This window comes from Lissotriton helveticus, chromosome 11 (assembly GCF_964261635.1).
Source record: "Lissotriton helveticus chromosome 11, aLisHel1.1, whole genome shotgun sequence".
In the NCBI taxonomy this organism is placed as follows: domain Eukaryota; kingdom Metazoa; phylum Chordata; class Amphibia; order Caudata; family Salamandridae; genus Lissotriton; species Lissotriton helveticus.
The window spans coordinates 487293976-487308619 of NC_136072.1; the positions used below are offsets into that span (position 1 = coordinate 487293976).

General features: G+C 45.4%; 1 protein-coding gene across 1 annotated transcript; it reads right to left on the bottom strand.

Annotated features, from left to right (window-relative positions):
* Nucleotides 1-10757: 10757 nt before the first annotated feature.
* LOC144790822 (vomeronasal type-2 receptor 26-like) lies at nucleotides 10758-11681 on the bottom strand. The gene has a single exon (XM_078665496.1). It carries the CDS (start codon nucleotides 11679-11681, stop codon nucleotides 10758-10760), a length of 924 nt encoding a protein of 307 aa, XP_078521622.1.
* Nucleotides 11682-14644: the final 2963 nt, after the last annotated feature.

A 14644-nucleotide genomic window follows, 5' to 3' on the forward strand; every position in this document is an offset into this window, starting at 1 on the left:
TTCTGCCCCTCCTGGCCCAAATACCAATCGCAAATGTCCCTGGTATGTCGCATCATGTACCGCGACTACCAGTCCCAGAATGCAGTTCTCATGTTCATTTCTGGGAATGGTTGTGTGGGGATGGGAACGCGCTGTGATGATAAGAAACAGACTCCACACTCTGCTGCCGTAGAACAAACCGTTCCCTCCTGTCCCCAACCGTCACAACCTCCAAATGCCTGGTGTCCACTGGGCGGGGGCAAGGATGAAATGCATATCCTGCCCAGCGTGAAGACAAAATGACTCCAACACCGCTACGATTTCTCCCAGACCAGGAGGTGGGCTCTGGCAAATCCCGGTACCCCAGGTAATTCCAAACGCCACCAAAGCAGCAGCCAGCTGGTCAGAGCCAACTTAGTGAGACGGGGGCCTCTTTGCACGGTACTGGAACCCGTGCTGTAATATAGATCCATCACCCCCTCCGACGGCGAGAGTGAAGAGTCCAACACAGGGGAACGGGTGGAAACAGCCTTTATTCCATTCAAGCAGGTAGGAGACTCTCGCATCACCCGCTGTAAGGCGAATGCGGTAAACATCACTTACAACAAAACTTTTACAACGCACTTCCATTACAACGCGGTCATTACAACGCAAACCATTACAACGCATTGCGCTGGGGGGCGCTCTAGGATAGGGAATATATTTAATTTACTATCCAACACCTTCCCTACTATCCACGGGGACTGGAGTTGGAATAGTAAATTAAATAAATCACTATCCAGCGCCTAAAAGCACTATGCGTTGTAAAGGTTTGCGATGTAAAAACCGGGTTGTAAAGGCAGGCGTTGTAATAGCCTGCGTTGTAACGTCATACATCCGGCGAATGCATTTCGGCTTAGGATTAGCCTTCGTCAGCGCCACGGGTGTAACTGCTTCAGGTGGCGGCAATTTTCACTGATACAAATATCACGGCCCACCTGATTAGTCCAGCGTTGTTCCGCCCCTCCTGGCCCAAATACCAATTGCAAATGTCCCTGGTATGTCGCATCATGTATCGCGACTACCAGTCCCAGAATGCAGTTCTCATGTTCATTTCTGGTAATGGTTGCGTGGGGATGGGAAAGAGCTGTGATGATAAGAAACAGACTCCACACTATGTTGCCGTAGAACAAACTGTTCCCTCCTGTCCCCAATTGTCTCAACCTCCATATGCCTGGTGTCCACTGGGCGGGGGCAAGGATGAAATGCATATCCTGCCCAGCGTGAAGCCAAAATGACTCCAACACCGCCACGATTTCTCCCAGACCAGGAGGTGGGCTCTGGCAAATCCCGGTACCCCAGGTAATTCCAAACGCCACCGAAGCAGCAGCCAGCTGGTCAGAGCCAACTTAGTGAGACAGGGGCCTCTTTGCACGGTACTGGAACCCGTGCTGTAATGTAGATCCATCACCCCCTCCGACGGCGAGAGTGAAGAGGCCAACACAGGGGAACGGGTGGAAACAGCCTTTATTCCATTCAAGCAGGTAGGAGACTCTCGCATCACCGCTGTAAGGCGAATGCATTTCAGCTTATGATTAGCCTTCGTCAGCGCCACGGGTGTAACTGCTTCAGGTGGCGGCAATTTTTACTGATACAAATATCACGCCCCACCTGATTAGTCCAGCGTTGTTCCGCCCCTCCTGGCCCAAATACCAATCGCAAATGTCCCTGGTATGTCGCATCATGTACCGCGACTACCAATCCCAGAATGCAGTTCTCATGTTCATTTCTGGTAATGGTTGCGTGGGGATGGGAAAGCGCTGTGATGATAAGAAATAGACTCCACACTCTGCTGCCGTAGAACAAACCGTTCCCTCCTGTCCCCAACCGTCTCAACCTCCATATGCCTGGTGTCCACTGGGCGGGGGCAAGGATGAAATGCATATCCTACCCAGCGTGAAGCCAAAATGACTCCAACACCGCTACGATTTCTCCCAGACCAGGAGGTGGGCTCTGGCAAATCCCTGTACCCCAGGTAATTCCAAACGCCACCGAAGCAGCAGCCAGCTGGTCAGAGCCAACTTAGTGAGATGGGGGCCTCTTTGCACGGTACTGGAACCCGTGCTGTAATATAGATCCATCACCCCCTCCGACGGCGAGAGTGAAGAGACCAACACAGGGGAACGGATGGAAACAGCATTTATCCCATTCAAGCAGGTAGGAGACTCTCGCATCACCCGCTGTAAAGCGAATGCATTTCGGCTTAGGATTAGCCTACGTCAGCGCCACGGGTGTAACTGCTTCATGTGGCGGCAATTTTCACTGATACAAATATCACGCCCCACCTGATTAGTCCAGCGTTGTTCCGCCCCTCATGGCCCAAATACCAATCGCAAATGTCCCTGGTATGTCGCATCATGCACCGCGACTACCAGTCCCAGAATGCAGTTCTCATGTTCATTTCTGGTAATGGTTGCGTGGGGATGGGAACGCGCTGTGATGAAAAGAAACAGACTCCACACTCTGCTGCCGTAGAACAAACCGTTCCCTCCTGTCCCCAACCGTCTCAACCTCCATATGCCTGGTGTCCACTGGGCAGGGGCAAGTAGGAAATGCATATCCTGCCCAGCGTGAAGCCAAAATGACTCCAACACAGCTACGATTTCTCCCAGACCAGGATATATATATAATGCAGTTACTGTTTGCAAGTTAAAAGGTCCAATAAAAGTTAATCAGGCATATAACAATCTTACTTAAAATATTAAAACCTTCAACAATAACACCTACTGCTAAGAAGTATATCATAAAATACAGGCATATTTACATCATCAAAAATGTATATCCTTCCTGTATCTAATCACCTTCTTTAAAAACATTGCCATTGACTGCATAGTGTACTCATTGGCTAACGACTGAAGGGATAGGAAAAGCTGAACAACATTGCCTAAGGCCAAGGGCTCTTAAAATGGGTAAAATTCAGGCCTTTCTTTGATTTACATAAAATGTACAAAAGAGCACTAAGTGAATTGTTGTCTGCAGCGATTATTACGTTACATGGACAGTTACAAACAGTGCTAGTCCAATAATTTGCTACAGAAAAGCTTGCTAGACGATGGAAAGTGCCTAGCCTGAAGCGAGTTAAAACAAATCTATCCAGCATCCCTTCCATAAATTGTAAATAATGCTGCATATCATAGGTAGTCAATATCATTTGGTTGGTTCATACAGCATGCTGCAGTGTTTCTGAAGATAGTATTGATGACTCCAGTACCGCCATACACTCTCTTTTAAGGTCTGATGAGGTGGTTAGACTGAAACAGACAGCGTGTCGGAAATACGGATTGTAATATGGCAGGCGGTTCCAGAGCCAGAACTTGCCCTGATCGGCTCCATTCGACCTTTCCAAAAGCTCTGCAGGCTGAATTTCCAGTCGGAGGAACCACATCAGTCGTTAAGCAATGTCTTTTTGGGCATCATAATACTGCGGTTGGAGAGACTGCCTCCGATGCTACATTGGTCAGTCCGAACGCCCCTGACAGGACCACGGAGGCACTTCCCACCGACATCGTAATCGCCCCCTAAATGTATCTTACAATTAAGATAAGTAATAAAAAATTAAATAATTAATATTGATTAAAACTTAATTATTAATTAATAATAATGAATGTATGTCCCACCTATGCCTCCACAAAACCCGCAACCTTCACCTAAAACTTCACTTGAAAAAACTACATTTTACAATTAAAAGAATTAATTATCATTAACTAATTAATACTAATTAGAAAATAATTAATTATAATGAATTTACTTCCCACCTTGTAACTCTATAAACCCCACAACCTGCTAGACTTCTAAAAAATAATTAAAAAAACTATTAAATGAAATTCAAAAACTACTAGTAACTTGCCAACTATATTAAACAACATTAACAATATGTATACAAACAATGTATAACATATACAATTAGTATATATAGTAAAATACCTCAAAATAATTTAAAAAATGTATTAGCAACAATATTTTTAACATCTATATTAAAAACATAGATGTTCTTGTAATTGATATTTACACTTTCTATATTTTACTTTACCTAAAAAACAATATTCTTGCCAGCAATATTCTTGTAGACGATGTCTCTGCATGACTATATTTCCAACTTGACATTCAAATTTTGATATTTTGTATAAATACTGTGAGCAACAAATGCTGTAAAGGCAGAGCTGCACAATTGGGCCTTCAAAGTTGGTTGCTCACTGTTCTGGGTTTAGATCAGTGCCTGTTTTTTGCCTATTTTGCAGTTCACTCGTTTTTTGGTATTTTTGTTAACGGTATAAGAAGTATCGATCATAGCGAGTTGGTCTTTGGAAATCTCTTGCACTTTATGATTTTAATGGAATTTGTAACATTTATCAAATATTAAAATATATATTAATTATTGGGTAATCACTTTATATAAAATCGAATTTAGATCTGTCTAAGCCATGTGGAAGATCTGTCCAGAAGCTAATTTTGCACTTTATTAGTATCTCTGCTATTGAAAAAGAACATAACCTCTGGTTTTGATCTCAGATTTATTTTTATGTGCTTGAAGTTTTATATCTATTTTGTGATTAATTCCATAGAAATGCCATTGATCAGTTTCTTTTTTTTAAATTGTATCAATATTTGGTGAATTGACATCTGTACTCTTATTTGCTGTGTGTTGCTTCCTCTTGTGCTCTGTAAAAAAAAAGAAAACAAAAGAAACAGGTTGATACAAGATACAATATTTGATATCTCTTACCTAGAGTTATGATTGTGTCCTCATAGTTGGCAATGTCAGTGCCCTCAATTCCATCCTCTATCTTAGGTCCTATGACTGCTGCCAACCGCTTCTCCAAAGGCATCAAGTCCTCATGAATTTCTGAACCTCAACCAGCTTGCATTGCAGCCCTCAGAATCTTTACAACCCTGCCTCAAGCCTGCACTTGCAATCATGGCATCATTTTATGCATTCCCCACCTTTCTGTGCCTTGGGGCCACTTCATTGACTTGGTCAGCAGTGGCTTCCAAAAAAGCTGCTTTCTTGGCTAGTGGGAGTTTTGAGATGACAACAGATGTTTCTTTTGTTTTTTCACCTAACAAATTAAAATTTCATTGTACTTGATAAAGATAAGCATTTTTTTTCTGGTATTATCCTGGGAAGCACCCCCTCCCCCCTTATGTTGCTAGGTGCCCTCCTGATTGGTTGCACTATCCTGTTTTCGATCTTGTTAAGAAAATTCCAGAAAGTTTGCATTGTATTTGCATCACTTTTTGAAGTGAAGCTCCAGCTAAGTACACTTTGTGTTACACAACGACAATTGTGTGTTGTACGATGATGTATAGCTTGAGTCACTGAGCGATGTATAGTAAATATTGCGCTGCCCATGTAGAAAAAAAGATTTCGCAATAAGTCACAACTTTTGCTTATGCACCGCCACACTATATGGCTGTTAGTAAATCTGGGCCAAACCTCTCAAGCATTGTTGTGACAGAGAAACGTTGCACAGAAAACACAGGCTAGGTTGGTAAGGCTCCACTGTGGACTTCGGCATTAGATTATTATAACTTCATGCGTGTGGCGGCTTTTTTCGCGCTGTGCGGCTTTTTTTTAAAAGCCGCGTTACATGACGAGCTGAGCTCGTCATGAGCGTGCGAGCGGCACAACTCATGACGAGCTGAGCTCGTCATGAGCGTGGAGGGGTTAAACACTTGTGAGTGGAAATGGTTCTTCATTGATTACATGTCTATTATCTAAGATGATCAATATGAAAAACCGTAGGAAAGTAGTGCTTCTTACGGTTACCCTCACTGTTTGCTGATGCCTTTTTGGACTAGTGTAATTGGGATCCTGCTATTCAGTCTATCTGCTTTCTCCCTTAAATTGCTATATATGTACTTTAAGTACACTCCAGATTGAATACTGGGATACCCTTAACAGTCCCTAGTATATGGTACACCATGTACCCAGGGCATAGGTACCCCAGAGGCCTCCCCTGGGCTCCATCATGTATTATGCCACCCATGAGAGGCCATTCAAATTGAGATGATAGGCCTGCTACAGCAGACTGTGTACGCTGGTGCTTGCACCACTTACATTAGATATAGGTTCACTACATCTATCTAAATCATTATACATAAAAATCCTATCTGTCACCCCCTATGGCAGGCATTTCAATCCTGAAGGCAGGGTGCTGGGTTTTACGTGAGATGGTGCCCCTGCATGAGCAGAGCCCCTCTGCAGCCTCTGAAGACCATTCTCGGGGGTTGTCTGTGATGCAGCCAGACATATATGTTTAAGTGCATTATACCCTTGCGGTAAATGCTTACTTTAAAATGGCTGCTTAGAAACATGTTGTGTTTGGTGTCAAACACCTTAGAATCATAGCTCCATACCAGTAACTGGTGTAGGAGGTATGATTCCACCCTTCCAAAGGGACATCTGTGGGTCACCCGTCTACCCAATACCAGCTTTCTCGACCCGGGCAGCACAAAATGGACGCTGCTAGCCACAGACATGATTCTGCTCTACTGCTCCTGAGCTAATCTTGAGCAGAGGAAGGCATGATAATAGGCATCCTGTCAAAGTGAGGTGTGACCATCTCCCATACAGGGTTTAGTGTATTGGGGCTGGGTGGGTGCACTCTGAGACTGCCAGAAAGTCTGCATTGGGGGCACATTTGGTGTCCCACTGCATATTCCAGCTCAAACCAGTTCTGGGAGCCATTGGCTCCTGTTCTGGCACAAAACTGGACAAAGGACATGGGTGTAGCCACCCCTCTCTCCTGCACCGCCCCTAGGAGGGTCCCTAGATTCTTTCAAACCCCTTCTCATGGGTATAAAGTGGGTTACCTGCCTACAGGACTTTAGATTTTACCTGGACAAGATTCTGCTAAGAAGAAACCTAGTACTTGGCTGCCTGCACGGCGCTGGACAACTGAAGAATCTTCCTTGGAGTAAAGCAGTTACTCCCCTGGAGAAGCAGGCACCCAAACACATCTGACCAGTTTGCTTCTCCTGAGCTCCTGAGGGCTCCGAAGACTTCAGCAACACAGAAGGTGAGTTCTCGAAGGCCTCGGAGGTAGATCTGACCTCTCAGCAATTCTGAGACCAATATCCCTTGTGGGGGCCGTGCAACATGAACCCCTGTGCTCCGTGTATGTTTGCAAGTGCATATGCTTATTGACAATTCCCAAGCTTGTGTATTGAACTCTGTGTAGTCCTGACCACGAGCAGTAATTGCAATGAAGATATCTGACCTCCACTCACCGATTGTCCTGTGGGCTGATACTTTGCAAACTAGCTTGAGGTCTCCTCGCGATCCCTAGTCCGATAGCCTGTGGGTCCTGGTGAGGGTCACCTTGTTTGATCTTGGGCTTACCTGGTTGCGCCAGATGTGCCCTGACGCTCCATCGGTTGGGGTTGTACCCTGGACATTGCTGGTCCACACCGTACCCTGTTTACTCTGACTGCATGGGTTGCATTTGCTAAGGCTTGTTGGTGCTCCAGCCAGATATCGACCCCTCAGCACTTGACATATTTTGTGGGACAGCTCACCCCCGGATCCTGGTTGTCCTCAACATCAAATAACAAGTATGTCAGAGGGTCTAGAAAAAGAACTCAAAACAAAGCACGCTCTCTACTCCAACTATTCATTTAAGCATGTGTGTTGACATATCCATATTTTTGAATATCCATAATATTGGTCCATTGGGATATTCTGTCTAATAAGTAAATAGTAGAATGAGAGACTGACAGTACTACGGAGCGTAGAACATAAACATTTGTTGATCCATATCAACTAAATTCGCCCATTTATATCACCTCCCCATTTCTTTGGGACACTCTGACTCAAAAAGACAGATAAACATCAGCGTAGACTATTGCCAATGTTCAAGCTCTTATCTGCGTTGGATGCAGTGAAACAGCTTTGGCTTATACTTCTTGCCATCACTAACATGCGATTGAACCCGTGTAATACGTAACATCTTGTTTGTTTACCCAAAATGTCTTTGTGAATAAAGTTTTACTTTAAAAGTCACATAGGGTATAGTAAAGGGATATTGGGTTTGTCTTCTGGTGATCGTCGTTTTTGGTGATTGGCTGACAACCAGGGGTGCTGAACCAATCATCAACCTCCTTCTATCCATCACAGCACGTCATCAAAACAACGGGCCACGTGATCGGCCCTTTGACCAATCACGTATAGGGTTATAATCCCTTGCTTTAGCCGGCCGCGGCACCTCCCCGATCGGCTTGGATGCCGAGTGGTGAAGTACCGACGGAAAGGTAGGCGAGGATATAGTTCTTTCTCTGCTACTAAAGCAGCATTTTAGTATGGATGCCTGACGCTTACTTGTTCGAGCTCATCTGCTTACTCGAAACATGCGTCCTTTGAGGCTATGTTTGATGTTAGCTCACTTATGACACGCTACTCTCAGGCTGTGTAAACGATCAGCGCTAGGTATTGTTCTCGTAATGCTTGTGTTGAAAACATGAGATCTGGGCTTTCCAACATTTGAGAATTAAATACCAATAGTGTGCAATGGGTTTTTGATTGGTTGTGCGGACAGTTGGATAAATTCAGACATTGTGCAAGGGATTTGAATAACAGAGTCCTGTTTGTTTATCTCCTTTGTCATAGAGCGGTGCTTCCCCTTTTCCTGAGCCGTGGCCAGGTGGGGTGAGGTGTTGTCCTCTTACAAGTACGGTAAGGTGGCTTTTTTATACAAGATTGGTATTTCTAATAATCAGAGCCAATATTTGGATATTTGCACTGATACTGTGCCCAGTGACACGTAATATGGTCACTTGACTTTAACAAGAATCTACACTTTTAAATCATGAACTAAACTTTGCACGCTAAGTACTCTTTTTTCTGGTTTCATGTGTTTTTCCTTGTAGTAATTTTCATACGACTTGGAAGAGTGAAATGAAACAACATGGACCCCTAGTGAATTCAGGTGATGTCCGTATCTGTTCTGATTTTTTAGCACGGATTTTGGTTTCTTTTATCACTATTATTTGCAGTAGCCATTACTATACTCGGTCCTGAAGAAAGCAATGACAACTATGTCAATTATTGCTGAAATATGTTGACCATTTAAACCTCCAGACAGTCCATATTATAGTGACTGGCAGTAACTACTTTTTAATAGTGGAGGTTGGGGTAGCACTAGAATAAAGTTATTAGTATCCTCTCATCCACTTTTAATCACATTTTCTTAATTTTTTCTCCCACATATTTTGTGCACTGCAAACATCAGTCCCGCATATCACATGTGTGCTACGATTTTCTCAACTGAGTAAACAAGACCACAGTACGATCTACTTGATTGGTTAAAGGTACCTTTATATTCACCTGGACCCTCCATCATGATAGTACAGGGTACTCCTGTTTTTAGTCTTGTTCGGAATCCCAAATGATGAAGGGCGGTTCCGTATGGTGACTGATGGGCATTCTTGGTTGACCACTACAGGCATGACCTTAGTTTGTCAACACACATGCTTAAATGAATAGTTGGAGTAGAGAGCGTGCTTTGTTTTGAGTTCTTTTTCTAGACCCTCTGACATACTTGTTATTTAATGTATCTGGGGAATCTGTCAGAGCCCGGTCTTTAAAATCCCTTTGGTCCTAATTAATGGTGTTTATTTGTCCTCAACATCTCCTGGTCCCCGTGGCTGCAGAGTCAAGCAACCCTTCTTAGCACCTGAAGCATCACCACTTGACCCCTATGCACCCAGCTCCTCCAGGATAGGTAACACAGGTACCTCAGTACTCACTGGTGGGTTGGCCTTTGAGCAAACCCTTTGGAACATAGGAGCTACTAAGTCCTCGAAGAAGTGTCCTTAAACTGTAACTTTGCAACCGCAACTTTCCCATAGAGTTGGACAGAGCACGCTGTTGTGTTTCCTCACTGCACCTGTCCTCCGTGGGCTCCCTGTGTCACTACTCTGGTTGGTTCCTTAGGGTCCCAGTGATTCTACGTGCTCTAGGCACTGTGTCTACTCAAGTCGTGATTGTTATACCATTTTTTTAGTATATGGTTTGGTCTCCTCTTGGAGCCCGATGTGTAAATTGCTATTTACGAATGTTCTATTGATTCAGTATTGTGTGATTTGTGCCCTAATCTCGTGTAGAGACTAGTAGAGAGTGTTATATTAATAAATACATATTTTTATGCATCTACTGTGTGGTTCTCCTTTCATTTAGTCATTAAGGAGGTGATATTCTGGTAAAACAAGCTCCTTTACATTCCTTCAAGATTAAGCCTGAAGGCTGCTCTCCACAGCTACCACTAGGATAGCTTTCTAAAGGTTATCTTAGACCTCTGACATCATAAGGGTCGTGTGGACTGGTGCAGGTTGCCCACTTTAATTAGTGGACAGCATATACCAGGCCACCTTCTCATAAAAACTACATGCAAGATTTGCATACATACAAAAGACTTTTTAAATTTGAATCAGTTTCAATTTTATAGTAGACCTCAACTTTCTTATATCAAAATATACATCAATGTGGGCCATAAAAACACTTATCTGCATAAATATTTTTCTCTACGACTTTGCCTTTTCAAATTTCAATGTGACCAAGAAGGCTGCAAATGTTCAAAATGAGATTTACAATTTTGTCTTGTGAGCTTTTGTGACATAGTGAGCGTGAAGACGAAGGGCGGGTCTTGTATGAATGTGGCAGACAATGTCCCATCCTTTAAAGTGGAAGAGGAGATCCCTACATGAGTTATTTATCCATTGAATCCAAACCTTTTCTCTTTATTTTATTTTCTTCGTCCCATTATATGCTCTTTTGTGTTCACATCAGGTCTCAGCAGAATGATGTAGCACTTTGGGAAGAATATACAACTCAGCAACCCAAAACTCGATGCCAGGATGGCAAAGATCTCCACTGACACCATGAGTGCACCCCTTGTGCTCAGGTAGGCAGGGACAAAGGAGACCCAGACACTAACAAACACCAGCATGCTGAAGGTGATCATCTTGGCCTCATTAAAAGAGTCCGGAAGCTTCCTAGCCAGAAAGGCCACCACCAGTGTGACAGAAGCAAGGAAGGACATGTACCCCAGCATCAGCCAAAATGCCCAAGTGGAACCTTCAGTGCATTCATTTAGGATCCGCTTAATGGAGTACTGGAAATTCAGCTGTTGGGATGGAGGTGAAAGGATTAACCAGCAGATGCATATGAGGAGCTGAATCAAGGAACAAGTAGCTGTGATGCAGTACGGCACTTTAAACCCAAACCACTTCTGAAGCGGACTGTCTGGCTTGGTGGCCCGGAAAGCCATTATCACTGTGACGGTTTTTGCCAAAATACAAGACACACAGAGTGCGAAAGCAATACCAAATGTCACCTGGCGAAGCAGGCAATTCAGAGAACGAGGCTGACCAATAAACATTAGCGGGCAGGCAAAGCACAGAACAAGGGCTAGGAGGAGCATGTAGCTGAGGAGAAGGTTGTTGGCCTTTACAATAGGAGTTTGATTGTGTTTGATGAACACCATAACAATACAGAGTGAGAGGAGGCTGCACAGGAGAGAGATAGTGGTCAGGACTATTCCAAGAGGCTCCTGGTATGAGAGGTACTCGATGGGTTTGGGAATGCAACTGTCCCGTCTATCACTGGGCATCTGCTCCGCTGGGCAGGGGAAGCATTCAGTAGAATCTGAAAATGAGATCAATAACATTGTTAATACTCGTGAATAGGACTACAATTTCCATTTTACTTCAAAAGCATACTAATAGTCAGAGATATTATACATTTATTCAAAAAAAGTCAGTTGGCGTTGCTCGCACATTGCCAGACGTTGCTCCAGCAGAGATAGCAGCCGGCGGATAGCACGTAGAATCCCCGAATGTTTACTCATGGCGACACCCCTAATATATACCTTAAACGCCTCCCACACGGTCAGGAAACTATCCACTGAGCCCACATTAGCATCAAAGTACGTCTCTATTGCTTCTTGTAATTCCTCGCGGAAAACAGGGTCCTGTAGTGAGTAGGGCGGGAACCGCCACGTAAACGGAGGAATGACCCTCGGGGGCAGTGACAAGCTCAACAATACAGGGGAGTGATCCGAAAGAGTGCGGGGAAGCACCTGACACCTGCAAGTCTGCGAGATCAGTCCTGACGACGCCAACCAGTAGTCAATTCTTGTGTGTATATCATAAAAAGCCGAGTAATGAGTGTAACCCCCCAGTTTTGGGTAAAGGGTCCGCCAAACATCAACTAGGTCTTCGCTAATAAGTATCCTATCCAGTTCTCCACCTGCCTTAGATTGTCGTCTATCTGGACCACTCGAACGGTCTACGTCCGGGCGTCGTGTCATGTTGAAATCCCCTGCCCACAAAACAGCCTGTCCTGGGAACCCACAAGCCCTCTCTGCTAGCTTTTTATAGAACTCAGGGCAATCATAATTAGGACCATACACATTCACGACCAACAAGTCAACATTCCTTCCCTTCAACTGAGAAATAACATATCTACTTTCCGGGTCAGCTAACAGCTGCTTCAGAGTGTAATTCGTTTTCGGGTTAACCCAGGTTATCACCCCTCACGCATGGCACGTAAAACCAGCAGCATTGATCTGACCCTGCAGTCCCCTTGCCTGAAGCCTAGAGCTACACTCTGGTAAGTGTGTCTCCTGTAGCAAGGCTATGTCTACCTAATGGCGCGACAAATAATTCAACACTTTCCGTAGCTTCCGATAATCATTCAAGCCACGCACATTCCACGTCACAGCATTCAGGCCATTTACCGCTTGCTTCACATTAGACTCTTCTAACTTATCCTGCATCACTAGCTAATCTTGTCAGGCCCCACATCTGGCGAGCAAACGCATGCTGGCAAGACTACAAAATACAATGGCTGGCACCTCTGGTCAATAAATCGAAAACTCCCCAACTTTGCAATTACCACACTACCCACCCACTGCGGAACGCCCCCAACTAGGTCGCGAAAACTGAACCCCCACATTATCCCATCCCCCCATCGCCCACATTCCTCCATCATTAAAAGAAAAATAAATAAAGAGCAAACGAAGTGATACCACGTGTGGGCGGAGGTGGCATCGGTCCATACTAGAATAAACCGAATGAAATCACAGTACTTGACCCTCTACACAGCCGCACCAGCCTCCCACTGTGTGCCCCTCGAACCTTGTAAAAATCTACCAAGTTCCAGGTATATGTCGTCTCTCAGTCCTGTTCGTCCAGACCGCCGCCAGATGCCTCATCAATAAGGTCTTGCTCCGGGGTTTTCCTTCGCTCTTTGGACCAGTCTTTAAGTGCCTGTTGCAGTGCTCTCGGATCTGTAAAGATATGCGACTGTCCGTGTCTATTTACTTTCAATTTGGCCGGGTAGAGCATTGCATAGTCGAGTTCTTGGTCGCGCAATGGCTTTTTCAATGGGATAAAGTGTTTCCGCGCCTCTTGGACTTTAGCCGTGAAGACGGGATATAAGGAGATGTTAGAGCCCTCGTACGTCAGCGTCTGCTTTTCCCTAGCAACTTGTAGAGCAGCATCCCTGTCTCTATAGTTGAGGAGCTTAGCAATTATCGGCCTCGGGTCGCACCCGGCTTCGGGCGTGGGGCCAGTGCCCGGTACGCTCGCTCTACAATGAACATATTGGAAAAAGATTCCTCACCCAGCATAGTCACCAGCATGCGCTCGATAAAGGGCTCCATCTTTCCGGTGGAAGTCGACTCCGGCAGGCCCAAAATGCGCACATTGCAGCAACGAGAGCGGGCCTCCAAATCCTCAGTTTTGTCTTGAAGAAGTTGCATCACCCTGCCCAGCTGCTTATGTTCAGTATCGATGGTGGTTTGCGCCTCCTCCACCTCTGTAATCCTCCTATCGGACATGTCCAGTCTCTCAGGATGCTTATCTAATCTCTCCCCCATTCTATCCATCCTGTGCGTCAGTGCATCCATTTTCGCGCCAAGGGAGGAGATACCTTCCTGTAGTCCTTTCTCCATGGATTTTAACAGACTGCGAATGTCTGGTCTTGGTCTGCTGGCGCGGGGGGGCTCCGCTCTTCCCCTGCACCACCATCCTGAGACTTGGCGGGGGACTGGGTGAAAGGAAGCTTGGACTGGTTCCGATCTGATTTACCCATCCTGTTAGCCAAGGGGGACCAGAGACGTATGAACAGGTTGTCGGGCGTCCTCGACTACTGAATGCAGCTAGCCACACACAACACGCCACCGCTGCGTCGGCAACACCCCCAAACAGTTAGTGCCTCGAGAGGAGTCAGAGCAGGGAGGCAATCGTCACTACTCTGTGACTGACAGTAATGGCCGCTAGCTCTTACCCGCAGAGTATAACAGGGTTGGAGGCGGAGGAGGGCCCTACACCTCACCTCCTCATGTCTTCAGCACTCCGGTGCGGACCTAACAACTAGTGACTGCCTCCATTTCCTCACACTCCACTACTATGCTGGGAAACGTTGAACCCCACTGGGACTCCGGAATGGCCACAAATGTTCCGCGTCTAGTACAGGCAGTGGAGGGGGCCCGGCGCCCCGCACCTTACAATCTCACCTCTCACTCTGGCCTCCGCTCCACCCCAGCCACCACAGCACGAGGATTACGTGGGCAGCCACCTCATCAGCTTGTAAATTTTCGCCCACAATGGAGCTGCAGCTGGGCCC